The sequence below is a fragment of the Convolutriloba macropyga genome, chromosome 8, assembly GCF_964194025.1.
Source record: "Convolutriloba macropyga chromosome 8, txConMacr16.3, whole genome shotgun sequence".
Lineage (NCBI taxonomy): Eukaryota > Metazoa > Xenacoelomorpha > Acoela > Convolutidae > Convolutriloba > Convolutriloba macropyga.
The window spans coordinates 15,868,517-15,892,137 of record NC_134475.1 but is presented as its reverse complement, the minus strand read 5'-3'; the positions used below and the strand labels follow the sequence as shown (position 1 = coordinate 15,892,137).

At 32.9% G+C, this 23,621-nt stretch overlaps 1 protein-coding gene across 6 annotated transcripts in view; it reads left to right on the top strand.

Annotated features, from left to right (window-relative positions):
- The window catches only part of LOC142344506 (AP-3 complex subunit beta-1-like), a 120,058-nt gene that overhangs the window by 11,920 nt on the left and 84,517 nt on the right, over nt 1-23,621 (top strand). For 3 of the 6 annotated variants that reach the window (XM_075396216.1, XM_075396215.1, XM_075396214.1), the window contains exons 1-2: nt 8,949-9,081; nt 10,916-10,968. In XM_075396216.1, coding sequence (XP_075252331.1) covers nt 10,961-10,968 — 8 coding nt within the window. In that variant the 5' untranslated portion in view covers nt 8,949-9,081; nt 10,916-10,960. Of the gene's footprint in view, nt 1-8,916; nt 9,082-10,915; nt 10,969-23,621 lie in introns of those variants that run through there. The other 3 variants (XM_075396213.1, XM_075396212.1, XM_075396211.1) reach the window with 1 other exon arrangement.

Below are 23,621 nucleotides of genomic sequence, written 5' to 3'. Positions count from 1 at the left end.
TACAAATTGTTTTGATATTTGTGCTTTATTGCCCATTTTTGCTGTTCTTTTGTTTGAGGTTGATTGTCAATTTACTCAAAAATTCAATCGCAAAAAACGCATAAATTATGCAGTTGAATATATATTTTTTTCTTAACTTAAGGGTTTTAAGGTCTGCGACTCAGTTCTCTTGCAGAATTTGTAGTTTTAAATTTTGCCCTGTATTTGTTGTTACTTTTTTTTGTATACCGTATATTGGTCAATAAATGGTCTCGATTGCTCCTATAGATACAAAAGAACTCAGTGACTAATGTTGGTATACAGCTAATGATTTTAATAACTTTCAAAATAATTTTTAAAAAAAGTGTTCAACTTTTCTCCTTTTCTTCTGGTTTTGGTAACCTTTTTCGTATTTTATCAATTTTGTATTTTTTTCTTAACTTTCCTCCATTTTTGAGAAACTTAGCCTCATTATTTAGAGATGTCTTTTTTGGTGAGCCAAACAATGATTTCTCTGTTTGTTAGACGTTTTGACTGGTTTCTTTATGGCTTAGTCAATTTGTTTAAGAATTTTGTGAGTTTTGGATACTTTTCAGCGTTTGTGGTTCTTTTTGATGTCATTTTTTGATAGTCGTTTCACTAAGGTTTTTTGATGTTCACTGGAGACTGAAGTGGAGATCAAAATTTCTCGCGGTTAATATCTTATAAATTTAATGGCTTCAACACTCTAGGTTCGTAAATTTGTTTTAATTTTTTTTTAGTTCTATTTGAATTTATTGTCATTTTTTTTGTCAATAATAATAGGCGTACTTAGTTTTCTATGACGTTGCAAAATTAACTGTCTATTCCTTTAGTTGAAAGCTGATGTTTGTTATGAATTTTTGAAAACATTTGTTTTCAGAGAAAGACAATGGGTTTTTGATCTTTGCCAATCATATTTCTGTTCACTTGAACCTTTGTTTCTCTATAAGTCACATCCCTTGTCCTGTGAACTAAAATATGGTCTTCATAACTGTTTTCCTCAAATTGTCGTTGTTTTTGGTACTACGAGTTTTCATAAAATATTCGTGATTCTTGAATATTTGCCCATTTTTTTTAGATTTTTGTTTTCTTTTCACAGTATCACAATAATGGCCGGTTCTGTTGCCATTTGGAAGAAAAGCAATCCAAAAAAATTCATGTTCTTAGTGAAAAGCTTGATTTGCTGGGACACCGTTTTGAAGCAGATTCGATTTTTTTTGTCTGTATTTGTTCTTTTTGTAGTCTTTTGACGTATCCTGTATAATTAAAGGTCTCAATCATTCTAAGCAGGTATAAATGAATCTTGCAATGATTTCAGTGGATACATAATGTTTAATCAATTTGAATTAAATTTTTTCAATGAAAATGGCAACGTTTTAAGAACCTTAACTCCAAAGTGGACTTTGGCTATAGCAGCTTTTTTGCCTTAACCGACCGAATAAGGTCACTTCATTGTTTGCTTTATTTTTGCGTATTAGTTCCCTTTTGCTCTTTTATCGTGGACTTGTTATCAAGACGCATTGAGGAAAAGTACCACATTTTTTTCCAAATTAAGTACATTTTTTTAAGTATATGTTCTGTTTGATGCCATTTTTTGTAATTAGTTGTTTTGAAAAAATAGACAACGACTATTGATCGTAATTATTAATAATTGTAAATAATTGATTTTTATCGCTGTCTTCTCTCGTAGTCACATTAATGACAGGTCTCATCAGCCCTGTAAGGTATATTGTTTTAAGTCATTTAAGGGTTTGTCGAACGATTTAGCATTTTTTTCATCTCTTTCTCATTTGGTAGACAATTAAGTTAAAAATGTGGATTAGCGGGGTCGGAACTTTATGTGCAAACGCACATTACCGAGCCTCCTTATTAAGGTTCTTAGGTTGGTTGCTCATTTTAAAATAATCTTGATTGATGCAAATTTAAGTTTTTCCATTGCATATAGGGCCAATTTGTAGTGTGCAATCCTTTTCTTTGTTTCTATTTTGTCCTGATATTAATCGAAAGCTTTTTCGTATTTTTTTTGCAGCATCATCAACATATGAGTCCTTCAGATTGATGACAAATAAAAACGAGCCAAATTATGTCCCTTGCGGAACTCCAAAGTGGACTTTGGCTATAGCAGCTTTTTTGCCTTAACCAACCGAATAAGGTCACTTCATTGTTTGCTTTATTTTTGCGTATTAGTTCCCTTTTGCTCTTTTATCCTTATGCGCCAATTGTGAGATTTCTGCAGTAACATTTTACTGTGATTAGTATCAAACACTTAAAATCATAGATGTTGCAAATGGCTTTTCAGATTGGGGAGTAATTTTTTTCCTTATAGACTGAACTAATTTGCTAGCTGCATCGGCAGCACTTATGTGCTATTGAAAACACAAATAATTAGCGTTTAAGAGCTTGAAATGAGCAAAATGGGTAGTCAAGTGGCAAAATAGATCTAAAAAACTTCGACAACTAAGCGGCAGAGTATTAGTAGGTATAATTAGAGCGGTTGAAGCACCATCTTTGTGGAGTGCATTAACTAAGCAATCTTAACGATTAGGAAAAATTACTTCTCGGAAAAAATCTTGAAGAAGGCCCACTTGCCAGTATCCTTAGCGAGGAAGCGGGTGTGAAATGGATTGCGTCTTAATTGCAGCGCAACGATTTGTAACGCAAAATCTTTTCGTAGTACTAGAATAACGTTTTATTCTTTTCTTATTTTACCATCTAAAGATAAATATTACAAGAAGGCTCGGTAATGTGAGATTGCACATACGGTTCCGACCCCGCTCATCCAAAGTTTTAGCATATTTGTCTACCAAATTAGGAACAGATAGAAAAACCCAAAACTTATTTTTGGGAATCCCAAAAAAACCCAAAAAAATAGTGTAAGAACGAAAAAATAGCCTCCAAAGCAAATAAGTCAGTGGAGTAAAAAGTGATGTACTAGATTGATGAGATATGCTAATATTAAGAAAGCGAGTTACGACGAATTGCAAAATCAATCAATAACAACAAACATTAATTACATCTAGAACTTTATGTCCGTTTTAAAACATAAAACTTAATAGCAAAATCAACATACCGCCAGATAAATCTGAAACTAAACAAATTAACTTATAAATCACCAGAAAATATATGGGAGCAGTCCATAAACAGTTTTGGCATTAATTAGACAAAAAGAACAAAAACAGTAAAGTTAAAAAATTAGCTTATTTTTTTAAAACAATTAACTTCAAAGTAATGAAAACCGTTAGAAATCAAACAAAATATCCCAAATGTCTACGATTACCAATGCTTCTATGGAAGGGCATTAAGACCTTTCCGGACTCAATTTTTTATGCTGCTAAAAAGAACAACAAAAAGACAACAAACAAAAATCCAATTAAAAGTTGACAGAAGACGCTGTCGAAGCCGTAAAGCCATATTTTGGCCCTCAAAATATGTTCGATTGCGCCTTCTTCAAACACCGATAATGTATCATCTGGTTTTTCAATAATGGGACTAGATAACGTGTAAACAAAAAAGAATAAAGGGCAAAAGTAAGTAAAACTTGATTTTTTTCTAAACAAATTTACTTCCAAAGTCACGAAAGCCATTAATTACAAAATGAAATAATTAAATAGGCTCGTTCATTTGTCCAAAGGAAGCCGTTGAGACCTTCAATTATCCAGAATATTCCTTGCGTCTAAAAAAGAACGTCAAATATGAAAAAAATCAAATTAATTTTTTTTGTGAAAAACCGGTGTCGAATCCAGTAAGGTCATAACGAATTCTTTAAAAATGTTAGATTTTGTGACACCAATCCCTTTTAAACCCTTCCCCTGACACCAATAACGTCATATTTGTCCTGTAATTAACGAGACTAGGTAACAAAAAGACAATTAAAAAAAGCCAACAGCTATCTACTAATATCAGAATGTTGGCTCATCCATTTTTCTATGGAAAGCCAATGAAATCTGTCAGCATACAGGAAATTTCATACGACTAAAACGACAAAGTAAAAACGACAGTTAAAGACAAAATTAAAAAATTCAATTAAATTCTTCAAGAAAGAAGCGTCGAAGCCGTTAAAACGATAATCCATGTCTGTCGGCATTTAAATATTTTTAATTTTGCCTTGTCTTTAACGCCACCATATGTGAACTCTCAAAAATGTGATTCTGTGATAAAACTAGAAAGCTTGAAAAACTGGCAAATATCTTAAAATAAAAAAGTGAAATCTAGTGGTATTAAAGCCAGAAAACAATAACTTAAGGCCTAGAACCCCAGAGATTAAATTTTAAATCAGTAGAGTAGAAAGAAGAAGATTTTTTTCTTGGCTGACACGATGCTACAAGTTGACCAAATCAAGAAAAAAATAGAGGAAAAAATCATTACGCCATAATTTATTCAAAAGTCAATTATATATAAAAGTCAAAACGAGCATAAGCTTTCAAGTAATAATCTAAATGCATTAGATTGGAGCTGCTTAGGAAGCCAGTTGGACCTATCACTCCCGAGCTTTGATCTGATATGTTCTGTTCTTTACTTTATATAAAAAAGATTAACTTTTTTTAAAAAAAAGACCGACTGACAAAAAGATCCGAATTCTTTTTGGATTGTAACAGTCTTAGATTGGTCCAAAACTAGCCCTGCTAATGCTTGTGTGTGGTGTGTGTACGTGTGTGTGTATTTGTGTGTGCGTTCGTGTGTCTGGTGTGTGTGTGCGTGTGTTTGTTTGTATATGTGTGTAAGTATGTGTGTGTGCGTGTGTTTGTGTGTGTGTGCGTGTGTCTGTACGTGTGTTTGTGGTGTGTACGTGTGTGTGTGTGTACGTGTGTGTCTGGTGTGTGTACTTGTGTGTATGGATAATTTGTTAGTTAAAAGCTCAAAAATAAATTCTGCGTTTTTGATAATCAAAGAGTAAAGTTAGCAAAAAACGGCAAAGTTTTAATTACAGAGCACTCTCAACCGAAGTTGAAGTAGAAATAGCCCCCTTTAGAGTCTACAAAGATTGCTTTAGTGTTCTTTGGGGGAGTACTTTCGGCAAATTTAGTAAAAGAAAAGGACTAAAGAAGTTTTTTTCGTGCTGTTTTTGACGAAAAAGGCTGAATTGAGAAATTTTTAGTCCAAATTTTTGACAAAAAATTCAATCAAAATAATCAACAATAGTTTTTTATTTTTAAAAATAAAATCAACAACACCATTCTTATAAATTTTTTTGCAAATTTTAGCAAAATTGACGAAAATTTGGGCAAAAATTCTGGAAAATGTTGATAAAAACAACGGAATTCACTCTACTTTTCTACAAAGTTTAAACCTCGATAACTCCCTAGAAAAAACGAAAATAAAAATATTCCATATTCTTTGCTGGACGAGCTTTCTAATGATACTAGTCTCAACTCTCTACGATTAATATATCGATCGGCGAAAATTGTCTGAATAAAAAAAATCCCATTTGAGTATATAGTTCCTCCCCCTCGAAAGGGGTCGGAACAAAAAACCATTATTTTAATAATGGGTGATTAGATATGCGAGGCTGGCTTTTTCTTCTGTCAAATTCTTATTCCTTGTTTACGCATGGTACAGAGAAAAGAAAAACACCATTTAGTCGCCCTCAGGATCTTGTTTTGATTTATAAAAAATTATCAGAAGTTTGAGAAGAGTGAACAATTAAAATTTCGAAGGAAAAGGTGGGGCCATATAGCGCTAAAATTTGAGATGAAATTAATTAACGAAGTTTTTAGTAATTTTATTTAGGTTAATTGGAGTTATGATTGTCACGAGTAATCTACAGTTTCAAGCCTAAAATTTAACGATGTAACTATTTGGCCAAAAACATTGAGAAAAATCAATGCCTTTTTCTCAAAATTTCGGTCAAAAACTTTTTAGCCGTATCTCTGCTGTCTACTGATTGAATGATATCGTTCGAACCATTGTTTCGCTGTATTAAACATGAATTTTTTGGAACATAGAACCCTTCATTCAATTTAAAGCTTTCAAAATAGCAGAACAAACATTGAAAATGTTAAACTGAAAGCAGAAAAAAATATTCCTTTCTAAATTCTAGTTGTTTTGCAAACAGTTCTTCTGATTTTGTTTGTGAAACGTGGAAAAAACCGCGTCTTTGGAATGAAGAACAAATCAACTAATTCGTTATTGAAAAGTAAGTTGGAAATCTGCCTTTTCCCCCATATTGTCAGAGCAGATCGTTCGAACATCGGTTATAAAAATATTTTCACCTTTTCACTCGTCCCAGTATTTTGTAAGGAATGAAAAAATTTTAACTGAACTGAGAAAGTAAAGAAAATTTCTTTACTTTCTCAGAGCAGTTAAAGTTTTTTGTTTCTTTAAAAAATACTCGGACGAGTTAAAAGGTTAGAACATTTTTTAACCGATGTACCTCAACTTGACCAAATAAGAGCCTTTAAGAACAGCCTTTAACGTTCCCTTAATGTTAGCCACAAATAGGAACAGAAAGCAAAAACTGCCAGAATTCTTTAAAAATTAGATAAATTACGTATTTGCAAATTATGGTTTTAAATTTTTAAAAGCAGAATTGTGTTTGTCACCTTGAGCTTGAAGCAGATCCGCGAGTTTGTGGAAAACAAGTTCTTACATTATGCTGATGAAACATCCAACAGAAAGGCAAGGTTTTTAAAAAATTTTTAATTCAAATAACGACCGATACAATTACCTCAAGAAGTCCACACTTAGTTTTTCAGGTAAAATAAGCAAGAATTAAATGAAGGGTGACAAGCCGTGAGTAAAGATCATCTGCGAAAAGGATAATTAAGAAAAAATGTTTTGGTTGGTATATTTATTTCTGTGTGGGCACGCCCTTGTTGGTGTTTGATGTATTTGTGGGTGTGTTCAAGAGCGAGGAAGAGAACGAGAGTTAGTCTGAGAGAGTTAGGTTCTTCACAAAAACAGGCAGATGCAATTTGTCAGAAATCGTAAAAAAATTATTTATTATTTGCAAATAGCGGCTTTAAATATGTCCCTTACCAACATTGTGTTTTTTCAATCCAGCTACTAACACATCTGTGAGATTGTCCTATTATGCTCATAAATAATTAGTTCTCCCATTTTTTTCCTTTTTCCAATTATCAAATTTGAGAATATTTTAAAAACTAAAAAAGCTTTGTTTCTAGGTTTCCTTAGAAATTACTAATACAATTTCCTCAAGACGTCCACACCTAATTAGCTAAGAATGTAGAAATCCAAAATGAACGGTGTCGAACATTGTGTAAAGATCAATTGCCAAGAAGAAAAATAAAGTTTGTTGGGTTTTGAATTTGTGTGTTGGTATGTTTATTTGTTGTGTGCCGGTAAGGTTGTATGTTTCCGTGTCTTTCAATGTTCGCTACTTTTTCTAGAATATGTTAGACAGTTTTCGTTTTTGTCTGCCAAAAAAAATGAATGTTTTTTGGTTCAAACAGTACAAGTAATTTTCTCCAATGCTTAAGTTGCTAGTCGGATACTCCCAGCGGTTTCTCTGAGAGAAATTAATGGTTGTTTTTGCGACCTTGAGAGATATGTTGGAGCACAGTGTTCTACGCACTAACTCGCACGAGCCATCTTGTTATTTGTATAACTGCTTCCGGGAATTGTTTTGAGAGAATTGAACAAATTTATTTGGAAGCAATGGCAATGCGTCATTTTAGCACTTTTTTGGGAGAAGTTCTGGAAAAGTTTACCTATAGGTTATACTTACGTTTTTCTGTTCTTAGATGGTGAGAGGAGAATCTACCACAAGAAAACGAAATAACAAAGTCCAACAGTTCTTCATTTAGTTTTTAATACGGCCCTATAATTGTCGAGAAAATTTTAGCTAGTAAGGGGGTTCCTCGTAATTTTGATGTTCCAATGAATGCTAAGAATTCAGGAGAGATTTGTGGTTTCATAGCAAAATTAAAATATTCAAAATTCATGCTCCGGCAAGTTTTCATTTGTGTATTTGCATTTGCTTTAGATTTTAAATTATTTTAAGAAATAAAACATCTTTCAAAAATCTAATTCTCAAAAATTTTTTATTCGTTTTTGCACAACTGAACAAGCTTGAGTGTCATGAGGTCTTGCTTCCGCATATTTTAGATTGTAAGATCTCGAAGAGATTGAGGCACGCGAAAAATTTGTAGCCATTATAAAATATAATTTGATCGCAATAAAACCCGATCTTACTTCTTGAAACAAGGAGGTCTCGTACGTCCATATTTGATGTCAGTGCTAATTAGGATTGATTTTTGAGTAGTTTAAAATGCCAAACAATTGAATTCAATTCAGTTTTTGATAGCGTATTTGCATTTAATTTATCTGAACCTTTCTCTTTTTTGGTTTGTCCAAAATACACATTGTTTTGTCGCTTGAATAGGAAACCACCAATGTAATAGCACTTGCATCATAACGCATGTGATCATACTGTAATTGTGTTGTCTATGGCGAATTTTGACACTCAAGATAATGTTGAACTCATGAAAAATTTTATAACAAATGCTCAAAAGCTTGTTTTAGACTTTTCCTTCACAAAATTCTATCCTGGGGCAGATCAAGATAGCTCGATCTCGTAACGGGGGGGGGGGGGGGGGGGGGGGGTCAAAATGACAGATCTAGAAAAATCAGGCGGGGTGTGGTGTTCTTTTCCTCGTTACATGAAATCAGAAAAATAATTGTATATGCTAATAAAGATGAATATTTTCTAATCCAGAGATTAAATACAACACTTGTGGACAATTGTAACTGGCTCTGAAATATTTATTCACCGGAACGGTGTTACAATAAGTTAATTTTATTTCAGTATTCAGAGTTATTCGCTTACATGTTGATTTGAAATGTCGATTTGGCCACAGACATAGGTGGACGGGTTCTTCTATTTTGCTTTATTTAGCATTGCCTTTCTAGAAATCATTTTAAGGTATCACTACTCGTATCAGTGCTTTTTGTTTTCAGGGGAACAGCGCCGTACTGCTTAATCTACAGACAGTCAACTATCTAAATTGTACATACATCACTCAATTGTGATAGGTTGTGGTCTACCTTGAAAATGAATGCTATTGGGGACGTCTCAACTTACAGATCGGGCAATTTCCTCTCAAACAACACCTCCGCCACTCTGTAAGTACTCATGCTACTCCTTTCTAGTCTACTTCAGACTCTGTGTTGAGGTCCTCAGCAATTATTAATCTGTCTGTTACACTCGGTTGCTTCATTTTTCCATTCGATTCTGTCGCGTAATATATCTACATTTCTTTTCTGCTTGATGCGCTTAAAATTTAATGCATTTATGGAAGTCAAGATCCCAAGACCAGCCATCAATTTTTCCCGACTTAGCTTCGAGCGTCCTAGACTGGTTTCAAGTTACTACACTACTGCTTTATGCAATTTTAATCAACATAAGGGAAAATAGTGTTTGTATCTGATGTTTTTTCTTTGAAAAATGGAAGTAGTAAATATAGCTTTTATTAAATTCAAACAAGGCTTACCTTTGATAAGAAAGTTGTATTTTTAGAAGTTGAGCGAACTTTAGGATATCTCAATTCTTTCATGCTACGTGCTTTAATTGCTGAGGCGTATTACCTCCGGTGTTTTTCCAGTCTCGAATTACTTCAAGGGTAGCTTTGTGAAAAGATTTAGTACAATTTTGAGCTACTACCAGTACAAGGGAAAAGATAGGAAGGAAATGGGAATGTTAAAATTGCTGTGATTAAATTGGACATTGACATTTTTGTCACTAGAAAAACGATCTTACATCTCATTGCGTTTCAAGGCCTCCTTTTACCCTTAAAAAGCAGTACTCCTTAAATTATACTCCTTAAATTACTGCTTTTTCGAAATTTTTAATCTGATAACAACCACAATTTCTGATTGAATGACGACAATTGTGGCCGGCTGTTAATAACTTCTACAGCGATGAGTTAAGCGTTGATTTTTACTTGGCCTCTGATTGGGAAGAATTGTTATAGAAAAAGGCTTCCTTTTCTTTCAAATATCCAGGTTCCGTTAACTTTTGATTATTTTGTTCAAAAGTGGTTTGTCCTCGTAAATCTTGATATTAGCTATCAAAAATTTTAATAGTACTATCTGCAGCTACAACCCATATTTATAAATGCTTACCTGGTTATAAATGTATCGCTCTCACTTTGAGGACGGGTTCCTTTTGTTCATACATTTCCGATTCATGTAGAGCGTCAAAGAAAATGCCGCCTTCAATTTGGATCCATTATAAACCTAATGCTTCCAATTCATGTAATGGTTATAGTAGTGAAAGGGTATAAATTGTTTCTTCCCCCAGTAGCGCTAAAGCTCTCACTTTCTAATCAAAGGAACACTTTTAATCGCACAAAGCAAGAATACCTCTCACATAATGGGCTGTGATAGATTTTTACCATAATTGGATTTTTTTGCCATGCGATACATTATTGCGCATTAATATTAATAGATCGTTTATTACGTGCTTACACTTTGCTATTTCTCTTTTTTCTGCAGTGTGTGTAGCTCAATAGTTATCAAAATTTTACTAAACGGTTTTGAAATTTGACTCTCGTCGGTTATTCTTGTTCCCGAAATACGGTCAATTGCTTATTGATGAACTACAGATTTCGTTCTAATTGGGTCGAGTTTTAAGCTTATTGTTGCCGTGAATATTTAAGCGGTCTCGGGCTAATTTCCATTTAGATAGCGAATTAACGCTGAATTTGTTTCCTTTTTTGACACTTATCCTTGTGCAGAATTGTGCACGTTTTGAATGAATTGTATTTTAAAAAAACTATTCTTTTTTATTTAATTCTTTTATACTGGTAATAATTTGATCTGCAAATCGGATCTGTTGGTTCTTTAAGTTGGGTTTTTCAAAATGTATGTGTCTAGCGAGTCAAGCTGTAAGCATAAATCGGCCGTGCTTAATTCTGGTTATATTAACTCGCCCTCATCGCCCATTTATAATTTACAGCTAGACATTGACTTTGGATTTGAACTGTACACCTTCGTGGACACAATGTCGAGGTAAGCCAATAATCAGAGTTTGGATCTGTTCTATCTACAATTGTTCATCTCTCTTTGCCTTTATTAAAGTTCTCAGTGGAACTGTTTCGTTTTCGTTTCCAATACCCCAAACCACTCCCTTTGCTTTCCGATACCCCCACCCCTCCTGGGCTCTGATTTCAAGAACCATTTTATAGGATTTGGTATCATTTTTTATTTTGGGTATTATCCTGGGAAAAAGATATGTTTGAGTTTAGACATGAAAACAGTGCAAAAACCTGATCGCAGAGACGAACAGGAAACAGGTGCATTGGGGGGGGGGGGGGGGGGGGGGGGTTAAATCTTTTTGTGAAGCTAGTTCTCTTAATGTTTACAGCTAGGTGGAACTTTTGGTTTTCAAACGTGTGGATATCGCCTCCTTAGTTAGCTTCATCTACTATTCATGAAAATTACGTGTTAAAGAATGTCAATTTCTAATATTGTTAGTGATAATGATTTGTCCATAGGAGATTGTAATATTGTACAAATATTATAGAAGATTGAAGCTAACTATTAAAACTATTAAGGAAACTATTTAGGTGTCATTCTTAACATTTACCGCGAATCCGTTTATTAAAACCATTTTATTTCTGGTGTGATTGGGTGATGATAACTGTTTGAAGGAATTAAACATGCTCTATACTGTTGTATTAGGTACTTGCTCTAATTCTTTCTGCGTGTTTCGAGAACTTTTGATTAATATACAGACGTGCGTGATTATTGTGTCGGATAAAAACGGAGGATCAAAAATGTTCATTTATACCGTCCAACAAGACGGCTCGCGGGAGTCTGTGCGTAGCACAATGTTCCAACAACTGTGAAGGTTGCAAAAAAAACTTTTAAATTCTGTCAGTGAAACCGTTCGCGGTATCTGACAGCGACTTATATGCCTGTAATGTTTGAACCAATTAATACTTGTAATGTTTGAACCAAAAAAATTGCCATCTTTTTTTTACACACCCACACATTACACAAACAAAAACCAACATTCAAATAGAAAGCCCGACACAAATAAAAACATTTTTCTTTATAAAATTATTTTCGGCAATTCCGCAATACTCAAGGTTCGTCACCGATAGTATAGGTCTTTCTAAAAAAAAAACTAGGTGTGGACTTTTTGAGAAAATTGTATCTGTAGATGAAATTTTGAAGCTAAACTTTGAAATGTAACTTTTCAAAATTCTACGAAAAATTTTGTCGAGTTTGATCTTTCATGAGCACAATTATTTTTTCTAGGAAAATTTTATTTTTCAGGAGAATTATTTTTTTTAAATCTAAAAACGCACAATTTTTAATTTCGAAAATTTTGAAAACCAACAATTGTGGTTCTGCACTTATTTAAAGCTGCAATTTGTGGCAAATTTGTAGTTTTTTTTTCATGATTTCTGACGGTTTTTGCCTTCTACCTCTTATTGTTTCTCAGATTTAAAGGAACTACATCTCTCAGACTAGCACGTTTTTTCTCTGCCTAGCGCACACATACACCTCACAATTAACAAATACGCGAATACAAACTGCAACACCAAAAAAAAACATTTTTTTTCTTTTAGGCATCTGATTTTCACTCCCAGTTTGTCGACGTTCATTTTTCTCCGGTTTCTTTTTTTCTGAAAAACTTGGCAAGAGTTCTTGGGGCAATTGTATCGGTAATCGGAAAACGGACAGTGGAATTTGAAATGAACTTTTTGCAGTTTTGAAAAATCTTTTCATTTTTGATTTTTCAAGAGCGTAATCGGCCTATTCAGTTTTTAAAATCTGGCAGATGTGTTAACAGCTAGTTTTAATAAGTTCAATTTTGGGTTTGAATCTATTTAAAGCTTCAATTTGTAAAAAACATTAATTTTTTTTTGTAGTTTTCTTAATGCTCTGACAGTATCTGCAATCTGCCTCTTATTGTGTCTAATATGTAAAGGAACGGTTAAAGCTGTCCATAAGGCCTCTTATTTAGTAGCGTTAAGCAAAATTCTTTATTGGTAAATTTTACAATTTGGCCCTTTCGCTCGATTTTTTTTATAATTTAGAGTTTTTATTGAACTTAAAAGAAAAGTTCTCATCTTTCAAAAAAAATCTTTTTTCTTGAATTAGTTTCACATTCAGTGAACTATTTAGTTTTTTGGTTTCCAGAAACAACCAAAGGCTAGAAAAGATCCTTTCGAAGAGCACTTCGAAAATACAAGTTAAGAATACTGCTCTAATTTTTTTTAAAAGAATATCGATTTTTGTTGAATTTTCCAATCTGTCGATCCATCAACTCTCACTCTCAAATTCTTCTTCTTTTCGTATATTATAGGGGATTATTTTGAACAATATGCTCTGACAATATAAAGAGTAAAAATAAAAAACGATAAGAAAAATCCCTGTTGACTTTTAAATAATGAATTTGGTTGATTTGATGTGCATACCATGAAACCTTTTTTGTTGTCTCCAAGGCTGGGAAAATATTGAAATGGTTAGTTCTGGTGAAATAAGAAAAATTTTTGGCGATAAACTCAGAATTATATAAAAATACATTTTGCTGCTTTTGGTTTTATAATTTTCAAACTTGATTTTTCATGTTTTTAGTGCTCTGAATTGCCTGAAGTCTTTAGTTTTTGACCGACAGAAAAAGGGAAAATAAAAGAGAGCACAAAACTTTGAGAGAAAAAAAGATTTCTGAAATTTTTTATTTAATTAGTATAAATTGTTAATTTTTAAGCTTGAAACTGTAAAAAATACCGGTGACAAATCTTCTTTTAGCCTAACTGAATTTACTGCAAATTTTCCCGTTTTTATCTTAATTTTTACGTAATCTGTCACCGATCTGAAAAGAACAGCAAACCTCGCATATATATTACCCCATTTTGAAAAAAAAATGTTTGAACTATAATTTAGCTGTCCAATAATTGATCAGAAAGGAAATCGGGCAAAAACCAAAAAAGTTGCGCAGTAATGCTTTTTGACATCCGTTGTCAACAACTTTACGTCTCATTTTAATCAGGAATCTGAGTTGTATACGTACGAACATTATATATACACTTACAACCTGTTTCGTACGTTAATCTGTAACACAAGATTGAATTAAGCTTCTTTCCATTGTGATTTTATATTCGTAGTGTAGTGCATTCAAAGTTTTTATGGCGCTTATTTGGCGGGTGTTGTAGAAGTATTGGCTACATCGGTGTCAGGGCAACTTACTCATAACTGCTGATTCGATAATCAGATAATTGATCGCCAAATTTGAATCAATTTGGGTCTTTCGTCTGTTAATCCATTTATGCAAGGAGGTGAAAGAGTGCGTTAATATTTCCGTCGAAAAACTTTGTTCCATCGGCTTTAAAAGTCTTGTGGAGGCAAATCTGCATAAATGCTTACTGATTCTTCTGATATGACCTATTGAGCGATTACATCTAACAAGGCGGCTCGGTAATGTGCGATTGCACATAAGGTTCCGACCCAGCTCATCCACAATTTTGGCATAATTGTCTACCAAATGAGGAACAGATAGAAAAACACAAAAAATTCAAGTGTTTTTCAAAAAAAAACTGGTGTATGAAGGAAAAGATAGCCTCCAAAGCAAATAACTCGGTGGAGTAAAAAATGATGCATTAGATTGATTAGATATGTCGATATTAAGAAAGCGAGCGAAGACGAACGGCAAAATCAAATAACAAGAACAAACAAAGTCAAAATAGCGTCAGATAAAAATAAAAATAAACAAAATAACTTGTAATTCACCAGAAAAAAAGTGTTATTCACCAGTTCATAATAAAGCTTGGTAACAATTAGACAAAAAAGAACAAACTTTAAAGTTTGAAAATTCGCTGAATTTTTAAAAAAGAAACAATTAATTTCAAAGTAATGAAAACCAATAGGAATCAACTAAAATATCCCATAGGTTTACAATTACCAACGCTTCTATAGAAGGGAATTAAGAACTCTTGGCATTCAATTTTTTTTGCAGTTACAAAAAGAACAACAAATAGACATTAAACTAAAAATCAATTAAAACTTGCCAGAAAATGCTTTGGAAGCCGTAAAGCCATACTTTGGCCCCCAAAATACGTTCGATTGCACATTCGTCGAACACCGATAATTTATTATGTGGCCGCTCATTAAAGAAAATAAGCAACAATTAGACAAAAAAGAAAAAAAATGCAAAATTATGTAATACTTGTTTTTTTTCGAAAAAAAATTTATTTCCAAAGACATGAAAGCCATTAATTACAAAATGAAAAAGTTGAATAGGTTGATGCATTTTTCCAAAGGAAGCCCTTGAGACCTGCAATTATCCAGAATATGTCTTACCTCTACAAAGAGAACGTCAAATGTGACAAAAATCAAAAATTCATTTACTTTTTTTGTGAAAAACCCGTGTGGAAGCCAGTAAAGACATAACGAATTCTCTTAAAACATTAGATTTTGTGACACCTGTCCCTTTTGACGCCTTCCTTCGACAAAAATAATGTCATCCTTAAACTTTAAATAACGAGACCATTTAACAAACAGACAATAAAAGGAACAAAATTGCGAAGTTGAATTTTATCATTTTGGAAAACAATTGTTTTCAAAGTCGAAGCCATTATCTATCTTCTAATATCAGAACATCGGCTCATCTACTGTTCCAGGAAAAGCCAATCAAAATGGGTCATTATACAGGAAATTAAATAAACTAAAAGACAAAGTAAAAACGACAGTTAAAGACAAAATTTAAAATTTCAATTAAATTCTTCGAGAAAGTATTGTGGAAGCGGTAAAGAGCCAGAATCTACATTTTTAAGGATTTAATTAGTATCAATTGTGAACTCGAAAAATGTGATATATGAACTGACACTAACGTGATAATTTGACAAAATTAGAAAACATGAAAAATGGGCAAATACCTAAAAATTTTAAAAAAAATGTGAAATCTAGTAGTATCAAAGCCACAACACCATAACTTAAGGCGTAAAACCGCAATAAAGACTAAATTTGATTTCAGCAGAAAGAAGGAGCACTTTTTGATTGCTGACACTAAGCTACAAGTTGACCAAAGTAAGAGAAAAATGGAGGCAAAGTTCAATAAGCCATTTTTTATTTAAAAATCAAATATTTTAAAGTCAAAACGACCATAAGCTTTCAAGCAATCCACTAGATAAATTTATTCCGAGCTAATTAGGAAGCCAATAGGATCTAACACTAGTGAGCTTTGATTTGAAATGTTCTGTTATTTAATTAATATAAAAAAGATCGAAATTTTTAAATAAAAAACAGACTGATGACAATCCGAATTATTTTTGGATTGTAACGGTCCAAGATTGGTACAGAACTAGTGCTGCTAATGTTCATTCTCCGTTGAATATTTAATTGTTGGAACGTCATTGATTTAGATATTTTGTTTGTTAAAAAATCAAAAGTGAATGCTGCGTTTTTGGTAATCAACGAATAAAGTTAGCAAAAAACGGCAAAGTTTTATTTACAGAGCACTCTCAACGGAAGTTGAAGTGTAATTAGCCCCCTTTTGAGTCTCCAAAGATTGTGTTAGTGGTGTTTAGGTGTGCACTTCCTGCAAATTTAATCAGAGTGGACTAAAGAAACTTATTCGTGCTGTTTTTGATGAAAAAGTCTGAATTTTGTGAAATTTTTAGCCGGAATTTTTGACAAACAAATTCAATGAAAATAGCCGACAATATATTTTGTTTTTAAACGTAAAATCAACAACATTTTCATGAAAAATTTTATTAATTTTTATTAAAATTGGCGAAATTTTAGTCAAAAATTCCGAAAAAAGGTGAATGAAATCAACTGAATTCACTCTATTTTCTCGAAAGTTTAAACCTCGATATCTCCCTGTCAAAAACGAAAATCAAAAATATCTTTTTAATTCCATATTCTACGCTGGACAAGCTTTCTAATGATACTAGTCTCAACTCTCTACGATGAATATATCGATAGGCCAAAATTGACTGAACAAAAAAAACCCAGTTGAGTATATAGCTCCTCCCCCCCCCCCCTCAAGAGGGTTCGGAACAAAAATGTGAAGATAGTGGTCAGGGATAGGGTATTTTTTAAAATTCATCTCTGTTCTGAAAATGAGGACTAGTATGTTTATTATGGCCTTTCTACTGTGCTTTTTTGAAAAACAAAATTAATGTTAATAGTTTGCTTAATTCCTAGCAATATATGAGCTAAAATTTGGTAGTAATTATTTCACTCTTGCGTTGGATTCTTCGAGTGTTTTGTTTACTACCGAAGTTTTGCGTTATATTGATTCATCTTTTACGTCTAAGCTTCAGCACAAAATTGCATCATAGTTGATTTCATTTTATTTTTGTTGTACCAGAGTTGGATAGACAAATCATGGGTTCTATCTTTTTCATTTTTTCGATTTAACTTGATTGATTTTCGTTTAATATTTTATGGACACCAGAAGCTAAGTATTTGGAGATAATAATAATAGTTTTCTTTTTACTAATCCACGTATTACAATAGATTCATTACGTTGAAAACAATTCAATTTAATAGTCCTTCAAATGCAATTTTCAAATCTTTTTACGGTCGTTTCTGAGTACTTTCAGCAGCAATTTCGTCCTCTCAAAGATGAGTGTGATAATAATTTGTTTGTGTTGTTGTCAATGGCATAGAGAATACACTTGCTTTTGGTTCCATGAGCTAGGATACCATATTTAATTGCTGGCTGCACAAAAATTTTAAATACTTGAATCATCTGTGATGTTCTCAGAACTTTTCTCAAGCGACAAAAAACATAGCTGCGAATTGGTTTAGAATTTTTGTAAGTAAAAACAGCGATCCCTTATTTTCAGCTGGTGATCAACGATGACTCATAGGTACGTGAAAGTATTTAAATTTTCTACTGATTCATATTTCATTGAGAAACGCTGATTTTTCCTGATTTTTATGCACGCTTTTTAATATGGTCATAGTCCGCGTCTTTTTCATGTTCAATGTTCATTTTGATGTAACCACGTTAACATTATTTAAAGACTGTTGGTGGTTGCAATCTATTCTTGTTTTCGTAACTTTGGTCTTTGTAGCACTATCAGCGGTGTAGACATAATAAGTTGTCTCTTCATGGTTACAAAAGATGCCTTTTATATACGGAAGAAATAGCAGCGTGGGTTCAAGAATGGATCCTTGAGGTACTTTTTCAAGTTGACGTCTGTCGTGTATATACGACTCAATTAAGCTTAAAAATTTACTCCTCAAACTGTAATCTAAGCATTATTCTAAAAAAGCTGCATTAATGAACTGTATCGAAATCTTTTTTTAGACTTAAGAATGTCATCTTGCTAGAACCTGCTTGTTTTTTTACCTTTATATCTAACAGAGTATAAATGACGTCTCTAAAGTTATGACTGGGTCAGAATCCAATTTGGGTTTTTTCAATCTTGTACTTTTCGATGTTTTTTTCTATCATAAATGAAAACTATGAAATTTTTTCCAATAATTGGCAGAATTGATATTGGTCTGTTTTCAGGATTGCGTATATCGCATTCTATGTAATTTGGCGTTATCAATACATTTATTGAAAAGCAAGGTCGGAACTGGTGAAACTATTATGCGGATTTAATGAAGACGTAGTATAAGTTAAAGCAGTCTGTGCTGTGTCTTTGAAAACAATATCTTCAAAGCTTTTTCAGAACTTGAAATCTATAAGAACATTTTACTAGTTGTCATTAAAAGCATATAACAACATTCAATCGATTCAATTTTGACTCATTTGGAAAATCGTTGCGAGCGGTAGAACACTAACAGAAAACAAGAGAATGCGGAAATGATAACATATTGAAAATTCACTCCCTCAAAATCGCTTTGTGAACTGTTTACTCCGTTGCGACTAAAAAATCAGCTCCGATTGACTTTTAATTGATAACAAAGAGTAGAGAAATGTTTGAACAAATGTTAAGAAAGAGACCACACCTCAAGGCAATTTTTTGATTTTATAAAAAAAACCAAGAAGAGGCATGTTCTAGCGCCACGCATCTCCCTTAATAACAGACCTCCGCCACAAAGCACACCACGCCCAATCAATTTAGATACTGGACAGAAATTGAACGCAGGAAGACCACCATTGTTGTTTTCTATAATTATAAAAATTTCGAAGTGCTAATTTTAATCATTGAATTGTAAATTCTATTTTTTAACCACAAGAACTTTGGTTAAAAATTTTCATTTTAGGAATCACATTAAAAATATATGATAGTTTGGTCCTTCATTTAGTTGTAGAAATAAGTACCGGAAGTTCGAATTTTTCTATCTATCGGAACACTTTCATGTAATTCGATTACTTCTCTGATTAATTTCTCGTTGACTTTTTACTTTGTTTTCGGATTTCGTAAAAAAACGGGAATCCGGGAATTTTCTGATCTCTTTTTCCCCAAATTTTTGGAACACATTTTATCGGATTTTTTTCTCACTTTTTCTATGTAAAACCTAATTATTTAAAAAAAAACTTGAGATGAAAACCTTTCTTAATCAAAAGTTCTTCTAGTAAGATTTTACTTCTTTATTAGAAGATACCGTGCGCTATCAATTTTTTTTTGCATATGGCAAAGCCTATTACCCAATTTATTTTTCGAGTTATTCTTCGGGGATATACAGCTAGCGAAGATGTGACAGGACTTGTGATTTCCATTATAATGAAATTGCTCTGTGTGCGGCTCACCTTTTGTGATAAGAAACAATTACCTCAGTTTTATCTCTGTTCAATGTTGAAAGTTTTTTTTGAAAAATACTGTAGATTTTTGTTAGAAGGCCCTGATCCGTTTTTGAGTGATATATATTACATGTCATCTGCGAATTGTAAAACTTCTTCGCTTTTCAAGTTTTCCGAAAATCGTGAATATCAAGTATAAAAATTAGTGACTCGAGGACTGTTCCTTGAGGGGTTCCGTGGTTAATTTTCATCCAATTTATTGTGTGATTTGAATTTGATTTTTAAGGCAATATTTTCTATTAGATAAAAAAAGATTCATCAAAATTTTGGATCACATACAAAACCCATACTCCGCTATTTTCATGATGAATGCTTTGGACAGCTTTAAAAATTCTAATAACAGTTTCATTACGCTCTGCAACTTTGTTTATGGATTCAGTTAATGAAGTTATCGTGTCAGTCGACGATTTTTCAAAAACTGAATTCAATATTGTTTATTATTTGTTCTTCTAGATGTTCTAGCATTTCAAAATAAAAATTTTTCAATTGTTTAAGCAAGAATTGGTTTGAGAGATATTGGGCTGTGGTCCTCTGATTCCATCTGGAAAATGACATCTGGAAAATTTTTGTTGGAAATACATTCGTTAATTGCAAAATGCAATCCAATAGTCATTTTACTACAATTGGAAGACCATGAGGTATAAAGAGTTCATGACCAGGGCAGAGTCCAGGACAATACTTTGTTCTGTGGAAGTGTTTTGGTTACACAATTTAGTTTTCTCGTTATAAATGTGAGATAATTTTTTCGTTAAACAAAACTAGGTAATCAATATTTTCGTTCACTTCTTCGTCTGCAACTAACCTTGAAAAACATACATCTTGTCAGCAACTTGGTTCTACTTTTGAAATAATATTGTTCCGAAACCAGGTAATATTTTCTACTTCCAAAAATTAAAAAGTTGATAATGTTCCTCGTGAATGAATTCCAGTAATTCGTTAGATATCCACTTTTTTATTTTTGTTGGCTCTCCATTTTTCATAGGAGCTAAAATTTTCAACACATTGTTAAACAAATCTGAAAAAAAAATCAAGTGCGGACTTTGTTTCTCTTTGTTGACTCATTTGTGTCCAATCTGATGCAATTCTTTTATTTGCTTTGGATCTTGAAAATTTTATGAATTCTGTGTAATTTTTTACGCTATCCTTTTTTTCCATTAGGAACGTTTAATACAAGATATTTTAATTGGTTCTTGTTTTTCCACCCATAATTATTTAGCAGAATTTCTACTAATTGATATTGCATCACTGCCGAACTTGTATTTGAAATTATTTGGTATCCAGAATCCTACTCCAGGACTGCGTGACAACTGTAAAATTTGACCTACTTTGATGAATGAAATAATGCTTTAAAAAATTAATAGTTTATCGTTTATCCATATTTCGGTTGCTATCAATCACATTTGGCTGTTTTGTTGTTGCTATAAGCTTGAGATTTCCTACTTCTTATTAACTTGCGCATTTTCATTTAGTAAAATTTAGACTGCGAACAGAGCGAAATGTTTTTCTAAACTTTAGATGATTTGGATATTACCGAGGTTGCGTCCTGGATTAGGTTTGCCGTCATCTCATAATAAAGTAAGATAACATAATTGGTAGTTGGTATATAAAAGTTAAGGACCAAAACCGTACACATATTTTGAATCATTACATTTTTTAAGAAAAAAAATTGCTGTCAATGAAATCTGAGTAACTTTTCAGAAAACGTTTGAAGAATTTCTTTACTGCAAAAAATATTTAATTTGGAAAGTGCAAAAATCTTCCAACGGAAAACATAATCCAAAGGCGCCCAACCGCAATATATCTTGTATGAGCATTTCTGTTCCGGTCTTTACCGTTTCATTTAATTGCTTTGTCTCCGATACATTTCATACAGCAGGGTGATGCCCACTTGTAATATGGTATCGTATGAAGAACACCATTTTTTGGGTTCCACTTTGGTTTGGTTGAATGCCATCCAATCAAATATCTGTGTTGTCCAAATGGTATTCCAAGTTTTTAATGTCACTTTTTGGAATTCTGCAATTCACCTGCAATGGCATCCAAAGAGAAATTAAATTGAGCAATTTTTGCTTTGTAATTTTCGCGCCAAAAGTACCACTCTCTTATTGGGAAATTTGCAAACCGCTAGTCTATATGGTTTTGCTTTCCTTGCACTTTTTGTCAAAACTTACCCATTTGCATGCTCTTTGCCAATCAATTCATTCTGTGAAGAGCTTTTCATGGATACCAACTTTTTTCTTCGTCAAAGACTTTGACGTCTGAAAAACTTCTCGTACAGCACAATTTTTTTCCCAAAAATTAGGGTAGGAATCAAAATAAGTTTTCAAACAGGTGTTTTGATTTTTTAAAATTGATATTCGGGCTTTATTTTTTGAAAATACGTCTGCGATTTTTCATAACATAACTTTCTGCTGTTCTTGTTGGGAAGTTTTTGTCTAATGTTTCTGCGAAGAATCTTTTCGTGTCTGAGCAAAACTCCAGAAACCAATGCCATACCGTTACGGTTTGGCTCTCAAGAATCTTCCAACAAAGCGTGTCGCATGTAGTCATTAATTTGATGAGCTTTTTTGATTTTTTAAGAGCGTTCAATCTCCGCCATAATGGGTACGAGGTCTTTCCTATCCTGAAAACCCATTGAACTTTAATTGATCGCACCAGAACTTTTATACGAGGTTTAAGTTTCAAGTTTAACGGCAAATGTACTAAATTCTCAAATGTATTCGAGTAAATTCTCGTACCTCATTCATGTAGGTAACCATTTGTCGGTCATTGAGAGAGGACTGCTGTATTGATTGAATTAAGATCTGACTCAAGCAATGAAGGGAGAGGTCGGATACTTTTACCAGGTTGGACTATTTGGCAAATTTTTAGAGGACCGCATAACTTATGCTCAAAAGAGGTCTTCAGTCTTAATTGTTGCCAGTTCCGCCCATTGACAGCGGAGAGCAGAAAGGAATGAAACTAAGAAGATTTTATGGAACCAACTGGGGATAGTTTGAAATTTCTTTTTGAAATTGAAAATGGACTGACTGATTCAAATTTAAGCGTCGCTGGAGTCAATTTTCGACAGTTAATTAATAAAGTTCAAATGAAAAGTGCCTGGAAATTGAAAACTGTTTTTTTGTGATTAAACTATGATGAGTAAGAGCTTCATTGATCCGAGTTGTCCAAATTGGTTGATATCAATCTACTATGTACAACCCATTATTGAAAGCAAACACTGTTAAAAGCTGTTTTTATTGCTAAAAGTAGTTTTGTTGTCTCCCTTCAGTCTAATGTTGTCTGTTACTACTGATGCTTCTGAAATTTGTGATATCAATAATTCACCAAGTGAAAACTCTCCCAGATTAATTTTAGGAGCAATAAGAAACGGTTATTGTGTTTATTTGAATGCTTCTTGTATTTCAACCCATAATGATTCAAAAATTTCATTGATTTTATATCACTCCTGATGAAAGTCATTATTATCCAGATTACTACTCCACAATCTATTGGCAATTGTGTCAACCTTGTCCTACTTTGATGAATGAAATAATACTTTAAAAAGTCAATGGTATATATTGCTTTAATTTCATCCTTTAATTTACAAATTTCATGGTTTTCAGAGATTGTCCTGCTGTTTGCGTTGAAAAGTTTTACATGTGATCAATTTGATGTCCGTTTGTTGTCATTTTACGAGAGTACAATCTCGCCATAATGCGTTGTAGGTTTGTCCTATCCTCAAAACCCATCGAACATTAATTGGTCTTAACAAAACTCTAATACGAGGTAAAAATCTCAAATTTAACCTCAAATATCTCAAATATGTTGAGTTGAATTCTCAAACTACATTGAGCTAGGTAACCATTTGTCGGTCATTGAGAGAGGACTGCTGTATTGATTGATTTAAGATCTGACTCACGCAATGGAGGGAGAGGTCGGATACTATTACCAGGTTGGACTA